At 43.4% G+C, this 18761-nt stretch overlaps 1 protein-coding gene across 1 annotated transcript in view; it reads right to left on the reverse strand.

Annotated features, from left to right (window-relative positions):
* Positions 1-383: 383 nt before the first annotated feature.
* The window catches only part of ap2s1 (adaptor related protein complex 2 subunit sigma 1), a 66776-nt gene continuing 48398 nt past the window's right edge, over positions 384-18761 (reverse strand). Inside the window, exons 3-5 of the mRNA XM_072269853.1 lie at positions 16513-16626; positions 7860-7919; positions 384-2623 (exon numbers count right to left, since the gene is read on the reverse strand). Coding sequence (XP_072125954.1) covers positions 2522-2623; positions 7860-7919; positions 16513-16626 — 276 coding nt within the window. The 3' untranslated portion in view covers positions 384-2521. The remainder of the gene's footprint in view (positions 2624-7859; positions 7920-16512; positions 16627-18761) is intronic.

Here is an 18761-nt window from a genome sequence, read left to right on the forward strand (position 1 = left end):
AGTCAATCTGCGCACAATGAGCTTTTATAAACTGTAACATGAAATCAATCATCTGGTTTTAAGCGGTACTGGGATAAGGCACGAGGGATTATTCTCCTCCTTTTCCACATAGTTTGATGATTTTAATTGCAGAAAGTGAGATTTTGCTGATATTTAATCTCTTGACCGGTTATTTACAATCTACCTGCAGGTGCGCAGCTAGTTCTTACTTTAAGGGATCATCTGAAGGTCAGCACCCGTGGTGAAAAGCATTCCCTTGGGGTCACACTGGGGGGAAGAATCAGGCTGGATTACGTGGTTAACTCCCCCGGCAGGTTAGTAAAGCTTCACAAAGGCTTCCCAAAGACGCTTAGCTGACGTTGCTTCTTTCAAAACACACAAGGAACACTTCTTGCATTTATTGTGACAGGTTACTGCCTCCACATAACAGGACATTTCTACTGATAATTACAACATTTTGGCTCAATAAGTAAAAGTGAAATCTCTCCACACACGTGAACTCCATTCAAATGCAATAAACAAGGACTGGGCAAATGTTATTGAAAAGAAATTTAAAACACCGTCAGAGAAGCATTTTGTTTTATCCAAGTACAGGTTACGCCAATCAGAGAAACACAACCCTGTAACCAAATGAATTAAGTCAGGAATAGGGACTCTTCAGTTGACGTACAGATTTATTCTGCAAATTGGATGAGCTGGAAGGATTTTCACTGCTTCGGTTATTCATAGATCCAGAGGCTTCGGTGCTAATTAGCAGGAATGAGCAACATGCTGACAGTCAGCGGTGTCACTTTTGTTCGGGGATCCAGTCAATGGATTCAAGCAAATTGATTCTACAGTGGGTTCTCGTGTAGTTTTATTAAGTGGTTCAATTATCACAAACTGCACTTCCTTTTTTTTTGGTTGGGAGGGGGCAGGGGGATTAGAAAGTGGGTAGTGAACAATAATCAGACACTTTGATGTAATCATTATATATAAAACACTGATGTCTGTGAACTAATACTGGCTCCTGAATTCTGGCTATTTGACAGGTGATTTGCATCCATTACAGTTTCCCCCGAGCGACATTCAAATGTGTTTGTGGAAAACCCCGTCCTTCAAGAAGAGAGCTGTTAGGCCAAGAATAAATGTCACAGGGCCAAGGTGTGCTGTGGGGTGTAAAATATGCACAGAATAGTACTCCAGCAACAAGTCCGAATTCCCAGTCAGAAATTTCAGTGATAAACTCAAATAGGTAGCAGCTCAAGGTAACTTTGAATCTGGGGCTGAATAGCTTAGCTTCTTTGAAACAAGAAGTCGTCAAACAGTCAGCAAAAATGTGCAAACAATTGAAAGCATATTGGCTTTTTGGAGCTCTGACTGGTGATCTTAAACAACACCTTGGCAGCAATTCCTCACATCATTTTAAGTGTGATTCTCACATGAATTTCAGATCAAATTTGGTCCCATCACCAGTATTTTGAATGACTGTCTCAGTCAGGACAATGTGGGCAAATGTAACAAAGGCAGAATATGAAAATTCCTCCCTGCCTTCACATTAACTTCCAATGACAACACTAACTTGGTTTGTGTGGGGTGTGTTCTACCAATGAGCACTCGATCTGGTGCCTCAGTTCACATTATGGACATTGTAGTGTAACTGTACATGTGCTCTCTTGGTGATATACCACACTGCTCTGAACCGAGTATTTGCAAGGCAGAGTTACAGTCCTGTGCAAAACTCTTGGGCTAAGCTGCCTAAGACTTTTGCACAGGACTGTAGTAATTTTATGTATTACACTGTACTGCTGCTGCTGCTGCAAAAAACAAATTTCTTGACATATCTGAGTGATGATAAACCTGATTTTCATATGGGTCTCTATTGTGGACTGAGAGTGGGAGGGGGGCAGGGAGAGGGGAATTATGGCTGGGAAAAGGGGAAGGGAGAGGGGAGGGATAGGGAAGCACTAGAGAGACAGTCCATAATGATCAATAAACCAATTGTTTGGAGTCAAATGACCTTATTTGGTGTCCCAGGGCTGGGTGTGTCTACACCTGTGACACCCCCCCACCCTGGCACTCCTTCTCTAACACCTGTCCCACCCCCCTCCCGCAGTGCTCCACCTTCACCATTCCCAACATCCTTTGCTCCTGCCATACCTGCTCCACGTTGACAAATACAGTACTGTGCAAAGGTCTGAGGCACCCGAGCTATATATATGTGTTTAAGACTTTTGCCCAGTACTGTACAGTATATGGATACTAATTAATCAACAGTCAGATAGCCAGAAGTGCCTTACAACCAGATTAACTCCTGAATCAATTGTGAAGCATTGTAGGACGTTTCAGGTGGGTCAAGTGGTCTTTGTCCTGCAGTAACTGGGTTAACATTCATTGTTCCCTATAGTTTACATTCATTCCTCTCTGCTCTTCTCTCACTCTTTCTCTCCCTCACACACACTCTCTCTCTCTCTCACACACACACATATGCACCAGTGGAGCTTGCGTTTAAGCTGCTCTCGCTGAAGTGTCCTTATGATGTTCACTCCAAGGACTGTAGCATGAGCAGTTGTTTTAACACCTTGGTCTGGCTTGTTTCTCTGATCTCTCCAGCTAGGAACATCTCATCCACCACTGTATACACCTGCAAACAGAGAAAAGTGGGTGCATCATTACAGAAATATCACTGGTTTCCACCACAGATCTTTATGTAGTATTATTTATTATTTTTTATTGACATACAGTGTGGAGATAGTCCTTCCAGCCGTGCCACCGAGCAATCCCTCAATTTAATCCTGGCCTAATCACGGGGCAATTTACAATGACTAATTAACCCACCAACCAGAATGCCTTTGGACTGTGAGGGTAAACCGGAGCACCCGTAGGAAACTCACATGGTCACGGGGAGAATGTACAAACTCCTTACAGCGGCAGGAATTGAACCCAGGTCAGCGGTACGGTAAAGCTTTGTGTGAATCACTACACTGCTGTGTCACCCAAACTGCATAGGCTATTTCAGCCCGACAGCTCCATGGTAAATTATCAAGGTTCAATGTAAATTTATTATCAAGGTACATATAGGTCACCATATACTAATTAATATTACATATTAATTCATTTTAGAGATTCATTTTCTTGCAGGTACTCACAGTAGAACAAAGAAATACAATAGAATCAATGAAGAACTACACAGAAATATGAAAAAGATAAACTGTGGAAGTGCAAAAAGAAAAATAAATAAATTATAAGTAAAATTGAGACCATGAATTGTAGAATCCTTGAATGTGAGTCCATAGGTTGTGGAATCAGTTTAGTATTGAGGTGAGTGGTTATCCTGTCTGGTTCAAGAGCCTGATGGTTGAGGGGTAATAACTGTTCCTACACCTGTTGGTGTGGGTCCTGATCTCCTGAACCTTCAGCCCGACGGCAGCGAAAAGAGACCATGACCTGGATGGTGGTGGTCCTTGATGATGGATGCTACTTTCTGTGGCAGCATTCCTTGATGTTGGAGGTCCTGCCATAAGCTTCCCACTATAATTCCTTTACGAAAATGGGTCAGTATGCCTTTTTCAACAGCAACACGCACAGAATGCTGGAGACACTCAGTAACTCAGGCAGGGGAATAAACAGTCGACATTTCAGTTGGAGACACTTCATTAGGACTGCCTGATTTGTCGGGTCTCGGCCCCTAACGTTGACTGTTTATTCCCCTCCATAGATGCTGCCTGACCAGCTGAGTTCCTCTGGCACTCTGTGTGTGTGTGTGTGTGTGTGTGTGTGTGTGTGTGTGTGTGTGTGTGTCTCAGTTATTCTGGATTTCCAACATCAGCAGAATCTTGGGTGTCAGGATGATCACTATCAAAGGAGGCATACGCCGCCCCTTCTCTCCGCTAGCCTGCAGGTCACCCTTGGACAAGGTGTGGCACCTGTTAGACCCCCGATAGGGTCATGTGAAGCCACGGGAGCAGGTGGTGGATGGTCGTATGAGCAGCCGGTGCACATCGCAAGTCCAGGTTATGTGACCACTGACGCCAGGCAGACAATCTCCGAAGGGTATTGATAATGGCTGGGGGTCACCCGCCTTGTAAAGATACCGTCCAGAAGAAGGCAATGGTAAACCACTTGTGTAGAAAAATTTGCCAAGAACAATCATAGTCATGGAAAGACTATGATCATCCATTTCATATAACATGGACGATATAAACTTCATAAAGGCCAGAAAAAAATGCAGATCTTCATTCTTAATGCACAACACCATATTCCAAGGAGAAAACGTAGTCAATTTTTCTATAAGCACAATGCTCCCTAACTCTTATGCCTGTCCCGACACAGCGAGCCTACTTGGATTTTAGAGAGATTCAGTAACTGGTTGCTCAAAGGGCTGTGTGGCATTTTGCAGGGTCTGTGATAAATGATAAGATTATAACAATGGTACAGAAACAGCAAATTGAGCCCTCAGGGATACAATTATGTCACCTTCAAACTAGCTGCAGTCAAGATTTAATGTTGTTATACAGGATTCAGTGAAGGTTATAGGTAGGTGCATGAAACCCTAAGAATTAATTATAGATTTTGTTATTCAAAGTGGAGCTGGATGTGGAAGATGTACCCTGAGCTGTGTACTTCTGATATACCTGTACACTCAGCGGCCACTTTATTAGGTACGTCATCATTATCATGTGCTGTGTCATATGACATGGGTGATCGTGGTCTATGATCATGATTGTTCTTGGCAAGTTTTTCTACATAAGTAGTTTTCGATTGCCTTCTTTTGGGCAACCCCCAGCCATTATCAATACTCTTCAGCGATTGTCTGCCTGGCGTCAGTGGTCACATAACCAGGACTTGTGATCTGAACCGGCTGCTCATACGACCATCCACCACCTGCTCCCATGGTTTCACATGACCCTGATCGGGGGCTAAGCAGGTGCTACACCTTGTCCAAGGGTGACCTGCAGGCCAGCGGAGGGAAGAAGCACCTTACACCTCCTTTGGTAGAGATGTATCCCACATTAGGTATGGGTGTTACATAATAAAGTGGCCACTAAGTGCATTTCTGTATGTTATTGGTCTTTTTCTGTTGTATCCCAAACACTTCAAGCATTCAGAGATGCTCTTCTGCACACCTCTGTGGTTATTCGAGTTACTGTCCCCTTCCTCTCAGCTTGAACCAGTCTGGCCATTCTCCCCAGAGTTTTTTTTATTAACAAGGCGCTTTTGCCCACAGAACTGTCGCTTGCTGGATATGTTTTGTTTATCTCACCATGCTCTGTAAACTCCTGCATGAAAATCCCAGGAAATCAGCAGTTTCTGAGATCCGCAAACCACCCCATTTGGCACCAACACAGTCAAAGTCACTTAGATCACATTTCTTCCCCCATTCTGATGTTTGGTCTGAACAACAGCTGAACCTCTTGACCATGTCTGCATGCATTTATGCATTGAGTTGCTGCCACATGATTGGCTGATTAGATTTTTGCATTAACGAGCAGGTGTACAGATGTACCTAATAAAGTGGCCACAAAGTGCTGGTAATTACAGGAAGCCATGGGAGTCATTTGAGGCAATAAATTTAAACAGAAGTTAACAAATCTTTCATTCCTGTTTCAACTTCACAGACATTTGTCTTTTTCTGGGCCTCCTTTCTACTTCTCCCCTACAATTAGAAAAGGCTGAACAAATACAATTTGCTTCAGTAATTGCACCTTCTCTTGACTTTACCACACCTCCTTGAGGGATTGGCAAGGAGCATTCCTCCACACTATGGTATAGCTGCAAACTGTACCGCTAAAAGGGTGGAGGTGTTCTAGTCTACGATTGATATCAGTAGATCTCAGCATGTGACCATAATTTGCTTAAAAGGAACACACCGCACAGACTAAGCCAGTTTATTCAGCTGGGCTGCACAAATGCCTTAAATAAATTATGTGGCACATGTTATTTCCTGTTTCCAACTCTGAAGAACAGTTTTAGGTAAATCCTTCTATCAATTGCTTAAATGTTTCCCATAGCTGCTGTTGACATCCACTCTGAAGCTACATGGTTTTATCCCGCTTGGAAATTTGACTAACGCCCCCAGTCACCAAGACTGAACAACATTATTGGGTTTCTGAATCTTCTGAAGTCAAAAAGATCCACAGTAAATTGGTGAAACAGTCAGATTCGCAGAGAAATTTTTAACTGACGCAGTTTCTGGATTGGACTCTGTAGTTCATATTATGATGTGTTGTGCCACCCCCCTCCCCCCCGCCTACAACCTAGCACTCCTTCCCTGCGACCTGCCCACGCCACCCCCTGCCCTGGCACTTTTCTCTGCCAACTGTCCCACACCCCTCCCACCATTCTCCCTCCTCGTCATTCCCAACATCCTTTGCTCCCACCAGATTTACAAACTTGCTCTCTGCTCCACGTTGACAAATACAATACTGTGCAAAAGTCTTAGGCATCTTAGCTAAATATATGAGCATTAGACCTTTGTACAGTCCTGTAGTTGTTATGAAGGCAAATCTCAGGTGGCATAGTGGTTTGATACCGTCTTCTGTTGCTATATACGTGGAGTTTGCATGCTCTTCCTGACACTGCATTGTGATTCTCTAGGTTCTTCCATTTCCTCCTACATTATGTGCGTCACCATAAATTGTCCATCGGAAGTAGGTAGGAGGTGGGCTCTGGAGTCAGTCGATGGGAACTTGTGGGGAATAACAAGAAAGATTAGTGTGGGGTGCTTGACAGTGGAATAGTCTTGGTGCTTTCATGCTGTATAACCCTAAACCAGGGCTTCCCAACCTTTTGTATGCCATGAACCAATACTATTTAGCAAGGGGTGCGGGGTCCCAGGTTGGGAACCCATGCCTTCGACTATGGCTCATGCAGTGTCAATATACTGGTGCTGAACTGATGAATCCTATGTTGAGTTTTTGCATTCAACAATGGGACAACGAAGCAAAGAGCAAAGGAAAACCGAAAGATTTAACAGCCCAAATAATCTCAGGCATACATTCAGTGCATGTTCAAGATCTTCTGCTGCTGTAGACCAACCACTTCAAGACTCGATGGGTTGTGTGTTCAGAGATGCTCTTCTGCACTCCACTGTTGTAACGTGGCGTTTTGAGTTACTGTTGCCGCAACGTAATCTTAAACCAATCTGGCCATTCTCCTTTGACCTCTCTCATTAACAAGGTGCTTTCTCCCACAGAACTGAATGCTTTTTGCTTTTTCAACATTCTTTGTGAACCCTAGAGCAGGGTTTTCCAACCTGGGTCCATGGACCCCTTGTTAATGGTAGGGGTCTGTCCTTGGCATTAAAACAATTGGGACCCCCTGCTCTAGAGACTGTTGTGTGTGAAAATCACAGAAGATCAGCAGTTTCAGAAATACTCAAATCACCCCTTCTGGCACCACAATCAAAGTCAATTAGATCACATTCCTTTGCCATTCTGATGTTTGGTCAGAACAACAACTGAACTGCTTGAACAGGTCTGCATGCTTTGATGCAAACAACAGGAATTCTGCAGATGCTGGAAATTCAAGCAACACACATCAAAGTTGCTAGTGAACGCAGCAGGCCAGGCAGCATCTCTAGGAAGAGATACAGTCGACGTTTCAGGCCGAGACCCTTCGTCCTTTTTGATGTGTGTTGCATGCTTTGATATATTGAGTTGCTGCCATGTGATTGGCTGATTAGATATTTGCATTAACGAGCGATGTACAGCGGTACCCAATAAAGAGGCCACTGAATGTATTTCTAATGCTGAACAACTATTTCTGAGTGCCTTACCCATGTTACTGGATCACAGGAAAACTCTCTGTGAGTTGTTGAAGCTCTAAACCCTCAGCAACAAGCAGAAGCACATTATTTATCCACACACTCACTGACCTACCTTGTAGAAGTTGAAGACAAGATCTAATTCACAGACATTATGGAAATATTCATTCAAAACCTGAAATGAGATGAAACAGAAGATAAAATAAGGTTTACCACTACTTTACATTTACTCTCTATAATATGCTTGATCAGAGACTGTTTAATTTCATGTCAGCTGAAGGAAATATGCAGTAATTATATTTGGAAAAAAGACTCCAGGACTAGAAAGTATGTGGATTGAGAACATCTTCTGTTTATTTTCCAGAAAATTCCTCATGTACAGTAACACTCACAACACACTGGAGGAACTCAGCAGGTCGGGCAGCATCAGTGGAAAAGATCGGTCGACGTTTCGGGCCGGAACCCTTCGTTTCCAGCCCGAAATGTCGACCGATCCTTTCCACTGATGCTGCCCTGACCTGCTGAGTTCCTCCAGCATGTCGTGAGTGTTGCTTTGACCCCAGCATCTGCAGATTATTTTGTGTTTCTGTCCTCATGTACAGGACTATGCAAAAGTCTTAGGCACCCTAGATACATATATGTGTCTAAGACTGTTGCACAGTACTGTAATTTCCCTGCATTATCTAATATTTTGGAACCAATCTGATGTTGAAAAAATGCAGACACCAGAAAGAAATATGAAATAAAAACAGAAAATGTGAGAAACATCAGCAGGTGAAAGCAGCATTTGCCAACAGAGAAACAGAACCAATGCTTCAGGCCAAGGACACCTAGTCAGATCTGTTTTTGTTGTTACATATTCAGTACTCTTTCGGAATTTTAAGACTGCTGCAATATTTAGAAGATTCTCCTAATACCTTACTTATGCTTCATTATGCACCATGTTGTATGACGTGGGCAATCATGGTCTTTCCACGACAATGACTGTTCTTGGCAAACCTTTCCAAAGAAGTGGTTTGCCATCGCCTTCTTCTGGGCAGTGTCCTTACAAGACGGGTGACCCTAGCCGTTATCAATACTCTTCAAAGTGTGTCTGCCTGGTGTCAGTGGTTGCATAACCAGGACTTGTGATGTGCACCGGCTGCTCATACGACCATCCTCCACCTGCTCCATGGCTTTATGTCGAGGGGGCTAAGCAGGTGCTACACCTTGCCCAAGGATGACCTGCAGGCTAGCGGAGGGAAGGAGGGACTTACTCCTGCTTTGGTAGAGACGTATCCACACAATGTTTTCCATATAACATCCAACTAATAGCTTTAATGACCATCAAAGCCTAACTCGGCAACTCTTGTTAAGTTCTTTGTATTTATTTGATGCTTCTTTCTAAGTATTTCTCCCCCTTTCCATCTATGCTTCAAATTCTGTCTCCCACACACATTAGATTGGGCGCCACTGTTGTGTAAGCAGTTATGCGATGCTGTTACAGATTGGGGTGTTCCGGAGTTCAATACCAGCGTCCACTGTAAGAAGCTTGTACGTCTTCCCTGTGGGAAACATGGCTTTTCTCCAGGTCCTCTGAGGTTAGGGTTATTCGCATTTGTTGAGTGGTTGCTGGGATGGCATGTCTCGAAGGGATGGAAGGGTCTACTCTGCTCTGTATCGCTAAATAAATAAATGACTAAATCATCTTCATTAAATGAAATGGAGCTGTACCATAATGTTCAACATATGTGATTCTGCAGATGCTGGAAATCCTGCGCGACATGCACACAATGCTGGAGGAACTCAGTAGATTAGACTGAATCCATGGAGGTGTAGAGACAGTCGTCTGGAATGAAAGAAGCTGGTATGGGACCAGAAGGTTTCTGGATTCTGCCTCCATTCTATTACAGTCCAGAGGAAGGGTCTCAGCCCGAAACATTGACTGCCTATTCTCTCCATCGATATTGCCTAACTTGCTGAGTTCCTCCAGCTTTTTGCGTATGTTGTACCACCATGTTATCTGCTCATAACAGAAAATATGGAAGAGTTCACTGCACCCAGTCTTTATCACCAGCAATCCTTGTGGTTTTAGACAGCTAAGATGGCTGTCACCTCACCACTGCTGAGCTTTTCAACAGAGTCACTAGGTTGGAACCTCGAGTTCCACATCAGAACCTGAGCACCCACTCACATTACAGTACCTAGGAAGTGATGCACTGCTGGTGATGGCATTCTTGGATAGGACATTAAACTAAGATCCCTGAGATGGGCCTAAAAGATCCCATGGAACCATAAGACAAAGTAGCAGAATTAGGCATTTGGCCCATCCAGTTTGCTTTACCATTCCATCATGACCCCGTCAACCCCATTCTGCTGCCTTCTCCCCATAATCCCTGACGCTCTGATTAATCGAGAACTATCAATGTAAATATACCCAATGACTTGGCCTGTGTAGATGCCTGTGGCAAAAAATTCCACAGAGTTACCACCGTCCGGCTAAAGAAATTTTTCCTCATCTCTGTTCTAAATGGACATCCTTGTATTCCAAGGCTTTGCCTTCTGGTCTTAGACTCCTTAACTGTAGAATGGAGTGAGTGTAGACATGAAAGGTCCATAACAGCAACAGACATAGGAGCAGAACTAGGCCATCTGGCCCATCATGGCTGATTTATTATCCCTCTCAACCCCATTCTCCTGCCTTTTCCCTGATGCCCTGACTTATCAATGGAACAGTTGTACCAACCATCGTGCGACTGATATTTATCCCTCAGCCAACAGCACTTGGACTGGTTTTCTAGTGATTGTTTGTGGCGCCTTTTGCTTGCAAATAGGCTGCAGGATATCCTAAATTACAAGTGACTACAATGCAAAAGTATCTTATTTAGGGAAGTGCTTTGAGAGACTATGAGAAGCCTATGGAACTGTAGATCTTGTTTTTCCCAACCCTTGTCAGCTACGGCCTTTGAATCTTAAGTTTCCAAATGTGTAAAAGAAAAATCACATCTGGACCCAATTTATGTCAACAGTTTCCAATTCTAAATCCTATGGATGTCGCCAGTACTTGAGGACCTGAGATACTGGAGAAGGTGGAACAGGCAAGGACTTCATTCCCTGGAACACAGGAGAATGTGGGGAGATCTTATGGAGGTATCCATCATTATAAGGGATATATCGTCTGTGAGGAGTTTGTAAGTTCTCCCCATGACTGCGTGGGTTTCCTCCAGGCACTCCAGTTTCCTCCCACAGTCCAACAATGTACCATTTGGTAGGTTAATTGGTCATTGTAAATTATCCCATGATTAGGCTAGGATTAAATCGGGGAATTGCTGGGTGGAGTGGCTCGAAGGACTGGAAGGGCCTTTTCCGCGCTGTACCTCAATAAATAAATAGGGTGAATACTTGTAGGATTTCTCCCGTCAGATTGGGTGACATAAGAACTAGAGGTTTAGGGTAAAAGGTGAAATATTTAAGGAGAACATTAGGGGGAACTTCTTCACTCAGAGGGTGGTGAGAGTGTGGAATGAGCTGCCAGCACGAGTGGTCCATGTGAGCTTGATTTCAACATTTAAGAGAAGTTTGGATAGGTACATGGAAGAGGGAGGTTTGGCAGGCTACGTTCTGGGTGCAGGTAGATGGGACTATGCATACTGGCAAGATCCTGAAGAAGGGTCTTGGCCCAAAACGTTGACTGTTTACTCTTTTCCATAGATGCTGCCTGGCTTGCCGAGTTCCTCCAGCATGTTGTGTCTGTTGCTTTGGATTTCCAAGCATCAACAGGCTACAGACTTTCTCAAGTTTGCTGTTTCTGATCTCTACTGCCTCTAAGCTTTCTAAAACGCATTTCTACCTCCCCACGAGTGAGCTGATACATTGCCACTGCTGGGTGGAAGATGCAATTACATTGTGACATGCCATTTCTCAATGCAATCTGATCATAACCTCGATCCTTGCACTGTGAAGATTATATTTGATCTTGGTGATTGAATTGCTAGCATACTATATGGGCGGTTGATGGTCCGTGTGGACTTGGTGGGCTGTAGGACCCAGTTTCATACTATAATAACTCTATGTACATCATCATTTTGCGCCATGTTTCTGAATAGAAGGGTATATTGGCCTTGGGAGGATTTCATGACAGATTTAACAGAATAATGCTTGGATTCCAAGGTTAAATTGTAAAGGAAGATTGTATTCTTTGAATTTTCTATTGAAAAGGGGTGATTTAATTGAAAATGTTCAATGTATTTATTTCTAATCAGGCAACAGGCTTGGTAGATCTTTAACCAAAGATGATACGAAAGAAAAAGACAATGGAGTAAGCAGCAAATTTACTGAAGATAAGCCCAGGCTTGTGAGCCCAGATAGTCTACTTCTGGTCCAGTGTTCCTGGGGAAATCATTCCCAAGTTCCAAAGTTAATATTATTGTCTTGTTGCAGATCAGGGTTGAGCTCATCATCAACATTATGTGCCCTGTCGTACGACATCATCATTATGGGCTGTGTCATATGATGTAGATGATCATAATCTCATGACTGTAATTGTTCTCCCAACCTGGCAATTTACTTGCAAACATTTTGTTAGCGTGCGAGGAAACATTGTCAGTGCGCTGTTAATCGTGACAAGAACGACTCAACCCAACTGTTAACAGTGCTAATACAATTAAGCTCTCTCTCAGGCTGGGTATGAGTAAATTGGTAAGACTTCGAAATCTAATTGCTTATCAACTGCACTGGATAAATAGAGAATGAGAGAACCAACTTAAAACAGACGCACAGACATAAAATAAATAAAACCTGTCACTTTGAAAATGTATCTCATTGTGAGTCAGCATCTTGGTAGCATGGAGCGGGGCAGAGACAGAGGAATGAATCTTGATTAAGATAATAAAAAGCCTTTGCTCAGTAGTTTATAATACTTTTTGGAGCTTTTGTTAACTAGAAAGACACAGTAGGGTTCATTTTCACAAATGAATCGGGGAATTGCTGGGTGGCGAGGCTCGAAGGACTGGAAGGGCCTATTCCGCACTGTATCTCAATAAATAAATAGGGTGAATACTTGTAGGATTTCTCCCGTCAGATTGGGTGACATAAGAACTAGAGGTTTAGGGTAAAAGGCGAAATATTTAAGGAGAACATTGGGGGGAACTTCTTCACTCAGAGGGTGGTGAGAGTGTGGAATGAGCTGCCAGCACAAGTGGTGCATGTGAGCTCGATTTCAACGTTTAGGAGAAGTTTGGATAGGTACATGGAAGAGGGAGGAATGGCGGTATAAGACCATAAGGCATAGGAGCAGAATTCAGCCCATCGAATCTGCTGCATCATTTCATCATGGCTGATTTGTTATCCCTCTCAACCCCATTCTTCTGTCTTCTTCTTGTAACCTCTGACACTCTGATTAATCAAGAACCTATCAACCTCCACTTTAAATATACCCAATGAATTCCGCAGTTTCACCACTCCCTGGCTATAGAAATTTTTCCTTATCTCTATTCTAAATGAATGTCCTTGTATTCGAAGGCTTTGCTCTCTCGTCCGAAACTCCCCCACTATTGGAAACATCCGCTCCACATTCACTCTATCTAGGCCTTTCAACATTTGAAAGGTTTCAATCAGATCTGCCCTCATTCTTCTAAACTCCAGGGAGTACAGGCCCTCACACATTAACCCTTTCATTCCTTGGATCATTTGTGTGAATCTCCTCTGAACTCTCTCCAATGCTAACACATCCCTTCTTAGATAAAGGTCCGAAAAGTGCTCACAATTCTCCAAGTGCAGTCTGACCAACAGCTTATAAAGCCTCAGCATTACATCCTTGCTTTTATATTCTAGTCCTTTTGAAATGAATGCCAACATTTTATTTGTTTTCATTACGACTGACTCAACCTGCAAATTAACCTTTAGGGAATCCTGCACAAGGTCTCACAAGTCCCTTTGGACTTCTGGATTTTGAATTTTCGTCCCACTTAAAAAAAAATTCATGCCTTTATTCCTTCTGCCAAGTGCATGACCATGCACTTCCCTACACTATATTACATCTGCCTATTCTCTCAATCTGTCTAAGTCCTTCTGCAGGCTCCCTGTTTCCGCAACACTACTTGCCCCTCCATTTATCTTCGTATCATCTGCAAACATGGCCTCAAAGCCATCAATTCCAACATCCAAATCATTGACATAAAAAGAAACGGCCCCAACACCGACCCCTGCGGAACATCACTAGTTATCAGCAACCAACCAGAAATGGCCCCCCTTACCTCCTGCCAGTCAGCCGATCTTCCAGCCATTCCAATACCTTTCCCGTAATACTATGGGCTCTTATTTTATTAAGCAGCCTCATGTGTGGCACATTGTCAAAAGCCTTCTGGTAAGCTAAATAAACAATATCCATTGACTCTCCTTTGTTTTTTCTGCCTGTAAATTCCTCAAAGAATTCCAACAGCTTTATCAGGCAATTATTTTCCCTTTAGTACACCATGCTGACTTTGGCCAATTTTATCTGGTGTCTCCCAAGTATCTCAAAACCTTATCCTTAGTAATAGACTCCAACATCTTTCCAACCACTGAAGTCAGGCTAACTGGCCTATAATCTCTTTCCTCTGCTTCCCTCCCTTCTCTAAGAGTGGAGTGATATTTGCAATTTTCCAGTCTTCCAGAACCATGCCAAAATCCACTGATTCTTGAAAGACATTACTAGTGCCTCTACAATCTCTTCAGCTGCCTTTTTTTAGAACCCTGGGCCTGGGGTGCAGTTATCTGGTCGAGGTGACTTATCTACCTTGTTTACTCACCACCACCTGGCTAAAGAACATTCTCCTCATCTCTGTTTTAAAGGTACATCCTTCTATTCTGAGGTTGTGTCCTCTGGTCCTAGACTCCCCCGCTATATGGAACATCCTCTCTACGTCCACTCTAAGACAACCCTTGCCGATTTATCTTAAGAGCCCAACCTTGGTGACATCCCGTCTGCCACTTGAGATACAAGCGCAATTGCTAAAAGGGAGGAAGCAAGCAATTACAAACTTCCTCAGAAACTGCAACCCTTCTGTGTAGAGGTACTGTTTTCACAGACTTCCTGCCAAAACTGTGGTATTTTGTCACCTTATCCAAGTTGGCACTTTAGATATACGAGCCTGTGTAAAGTGTAAAGGAAGACTACTTAGTCTGAGGTTAAGTATGGGGCTTCCATACACACCATTATAGAATTCCTCAGCACCATAAAGTACAGTAGTGTAGTGGTTAGCACAATGCTTTACAGCACAAGCGACCCAGGTTCAATTTCTGCTGCTGCCTCTAAGTATGTTCTCCCTGTGACTGCATGGGTTTCACCCGGCATACTCTAGTTTCCTCCCAAAGATGTACTGGTTGGTAGGTTTAATTGGTCATTGTAAATTGTCCCTTGATTAAGAGAGGATTAAATTGGGGGATTGTTGGGCAGCGTGGCTCAAAGGGCCGGAAGGGCCTACGCTGTGCTGTTTCTCAATAAAATAAAATAAAGCAATTGCAAAGCTCTGAACAGTACAGCAGCTCATGGAATAGCTCTCCATCAAACTAACACCTGATGGAACACCTTAACTTGTAGCAACAAACATACACACACACACACACACACACACAATGCTGGAGCAAATCAGCAAGTCAGGCAGCATCTATAGGAAAGAGTAAACAATTGACATTTTGGGCTGAGACCTTTCATCAGTCCCGTTTATTCTTTTCCATAGATGCTGCCTGACCCGCTGAATTCCTGTCTGCAAACTTTCTTGTGATTGTGATTTACCTTAAGCTGTAGTTCAGGTGAATCTCCTGTGTCCTATTTCTCCAGCACAGTGAATCGGTCATTAGATTTAGAAGTCTTGACAATTTAACAACATCTCATACTATTCTTTCTCTTAAAAATATAATCCTTCATTGAATGAACCACATGTGATAATGACTGATGACTTTACAAAGTCTACCTTGAAGTATTTGTTATATCCATAATAAAGATACTGTATATTTACAAGAATAACCCATTTTCATTCTTATCTCATAGACGTACATTGAATAGTGTTCTATTATATTCCTTAAAGCCAAGAGGACTGCTGCCACTCATGTGGCCCCACAGTATGTCACTCTACTACACTAACTGAGGGACTTCCTCACCCAACACTGCCCCTGCCTGTCCAGTAGAAGAAGAACAAGCTGCTGGTAGATGTGGTGGATGCAAGTTCAATTTCAACATTAAGAGAAGTTTGAATAAGTACATGAATAGGAGGGGTATGAAGGGCTATGGTCCAGGTGCAGGTTGATGGGACTAGGCAGAATAATAACACAAATTAAATGGGCCAAAGGGCCTGTTTCTATCTTGTAGTGCCCTATGATTATAACCTCATACTTTGGTCCCTCTCCACCGAGCCCTTGTGGTAGCTGCACCAAGCTTCATTGCTTCCCTCACCTCAGAGGTCACTGCCTCAGAAAAGAGAGCTGTCCATTTCAAACAGAGATGAGGAGGGATTTCTTTAGCCAGAGGGTGGTGAATCTGTGGAATTTGATGCCACAGTTGGCTGTGGAGGCCAAGTCATTGCGTATATTTAAGGCAGAGGTTGATAGGTTATTGATTAGTCAGGGCATGAAGGGATACAGGGAGAAGGCAGAAGATTGGGGCTGGGAGGGAAAATGGATCAGCCATGATTAAATGGCGGAGCAGACTCGATGGGCCAAATGAAATTTGGCATCTCCTGTTTAGGGTCAAAATCACAAAAGTTGTATTTTAGAAATCGCGTGAATGTTATTCAAATGCAGTTGTCTCTTACCTCCACAAAGTTGTGGATAGCTTCCAGATAGACCAGATTATTGTCGTTGACATCTACACAAATACAGAAATAGAGTCCAGCATAGCGTCGATAAATTATCTTGAAGTTTCGAAACTGCAAGTATAGCAGAAAAAAATTAGTAAGTAAAGTGTAGTCTGGGTGAATGGGGTGTCCAGGGAGGGGCATCTCTGGTGAAGGAGCTTGTCGTGTCCATTCTGGGGCAGCTCACTCACCTTTGGTCCCCACTGGACACTCAACTCACACCTGTGGCTCCAAATAGATATCTGCATGCGACAGCAGCTACATCCTGGTTCACTGCTTCACCAGGCGAGGTAAACCATGTGAGGATAGACGGGCCTCATACCCCGGTGAGATGGGGACATGGCTGTTCTCGCCTGCAAAGTCAGCTCCGGCGGACTGGGCAGATGAGACCTACAGTGAGTAGGAAGGTGGTATTGCAAGGCTCCATGGAGAGCGAAGGGCATGACAAGGCACAAAAGACATCAAGGTCATCCACTGAAACCAAGGAAGAACCTAGATGGTGATGCTCATTCATACCATTGGACCTGGACCTATGGGGTTGAGAGAGTGGAACTGCCCCAGTGCAACAGCTTTTCCACTATAAAAACTCCCTTGCACAGGCCTTCCTGCCATCATCAGACATGAGGGACAACCATCAGTCAGGGGCAGCAAATCCACTGACTTTTGACTTGCTCATCACACTAATGTACTTCACTGTAAAAATTATTACACATCATTAATATAATGAAAATATAATGCCTGCAAGGAACGAAAACAGCATGGCAACATCGGCAGAATATCTGAATCAGCTGTTGAACAATAACAAATAGCAGGTTTTCAGTCTCCAGCTACGGTGTTGTGTTTTGATTACCACCCCTACTTCATTTAACCTGGGAGGTGAGAGGCAGAAGAAACAAAGGGCTGACGAAGATGGATTCTGGTAGGAGAGGACAGTGTGGAACATGGGTAAAGGGAAGGGAGGTTAGGAGAGGAACCAGAAATAGGAACAGATGGGTGATGCAGCTATTCTATGATATTTTCTTCCCCATTTGCAATATGATCCCCACTTGGTCTGAAGTTTGCTTGTGATATTTTATTCTGGTCCTAGTCTTTGGATGAATTTATCTAAGTAAAAATTCCACTACAGTCACCTAACACTTGGTACAAACACTACCTTTCTTACTTATATATAGAGACAGAACTAATATTCTCAAATTTCTGGTAATTGCCTCCTCCCTCTTCTCCTCCACCATTCCCCATTCTTGTTTCCTTCTCACACTTTCTCTCCTTACCTGCCCATCACCTCCCTCTGGTGCTCCCTCCCTCTTCCCTGTCTTCCATGGCCTTCTGTCCTCTCCTCTCCTATCAGATTTTCCTTCTCCATCCCTTTATCTTTCACCAATTGACTTCCCAGCTCTTTAACCTCACCCCTTCTCCCTCTCCCAGTCTCACCTATCATCTACCACCTTGTACTTCTTCCTCCCCTCCCCCCACCCTCTTATTTTGACTCCTCCTACCCCTCCCCCTTTCCAGTCCTGATGAAAGGTCTTGCTCCAGTATAGTGACTGTTTATTCCCATCCACAGATGCTGAATGACCTGCCGAGCTCTTCCAGCACATTGTGTGCATTGCTCTAGATTTCCAGCATCAGCAGTAAACAGAATTAATATTTCAGGTTAAGGTCCTTATAATCAAAAGGTCATCCACCCAGAGTGCTACCAGTCTCTCTCTCTCCCACAAGTCACCACATGACCAGTTAGGCATTTCCAACACTTCCTTTGTAGTACCTTTTAGGGTTAAATATCTTTTCTCTGCTCTATGTGTATATCATGTAAGACTTGGATATGGTACAAATTTAGTGCTTCTCTGCGGACCAGTACCTCACCTCATCTCATAAATAGTGCTGCTCCAACAGATGAAATACTAAACCTTGCGGGTATGGTACAAAAGATCCCACAGCATTATCTGATAAGATGCAATGGAACTCTCTTGGCGCCCTTCATTGGAAAACATGATTGACTTTTGGACTGTCAGGAAACACTCACTTTTGATTTTAAGAGGAGGGAGGAGGGAAGCAGGCAGCCTGTACAGTTCACAAGTACAGGAGATTCAACAGATGCTGGAAATCTTGAGCAATACTTTTGTGCAAAGGAATAAACAGTCCACATTTTGGTTGAGACGCTTCATCAAGACTGGAACAGAAGGGGGAAGAAGCCAGAATAAAAAGAT

Source organism: Mobula birostris, chromosome 10 (genome assembly GCF_030028105.1).
Source record: "Mobula birostris isolate sMobBir1 chromosome 10, sMobBir1.hap1, whole genome shotgun sequence".
NCBI lineage: Eukaryota > Metazoa > Chordata > Chondrichthyes > Myliobatiformes > Myliobatidae > Mobula > Mobula birostris.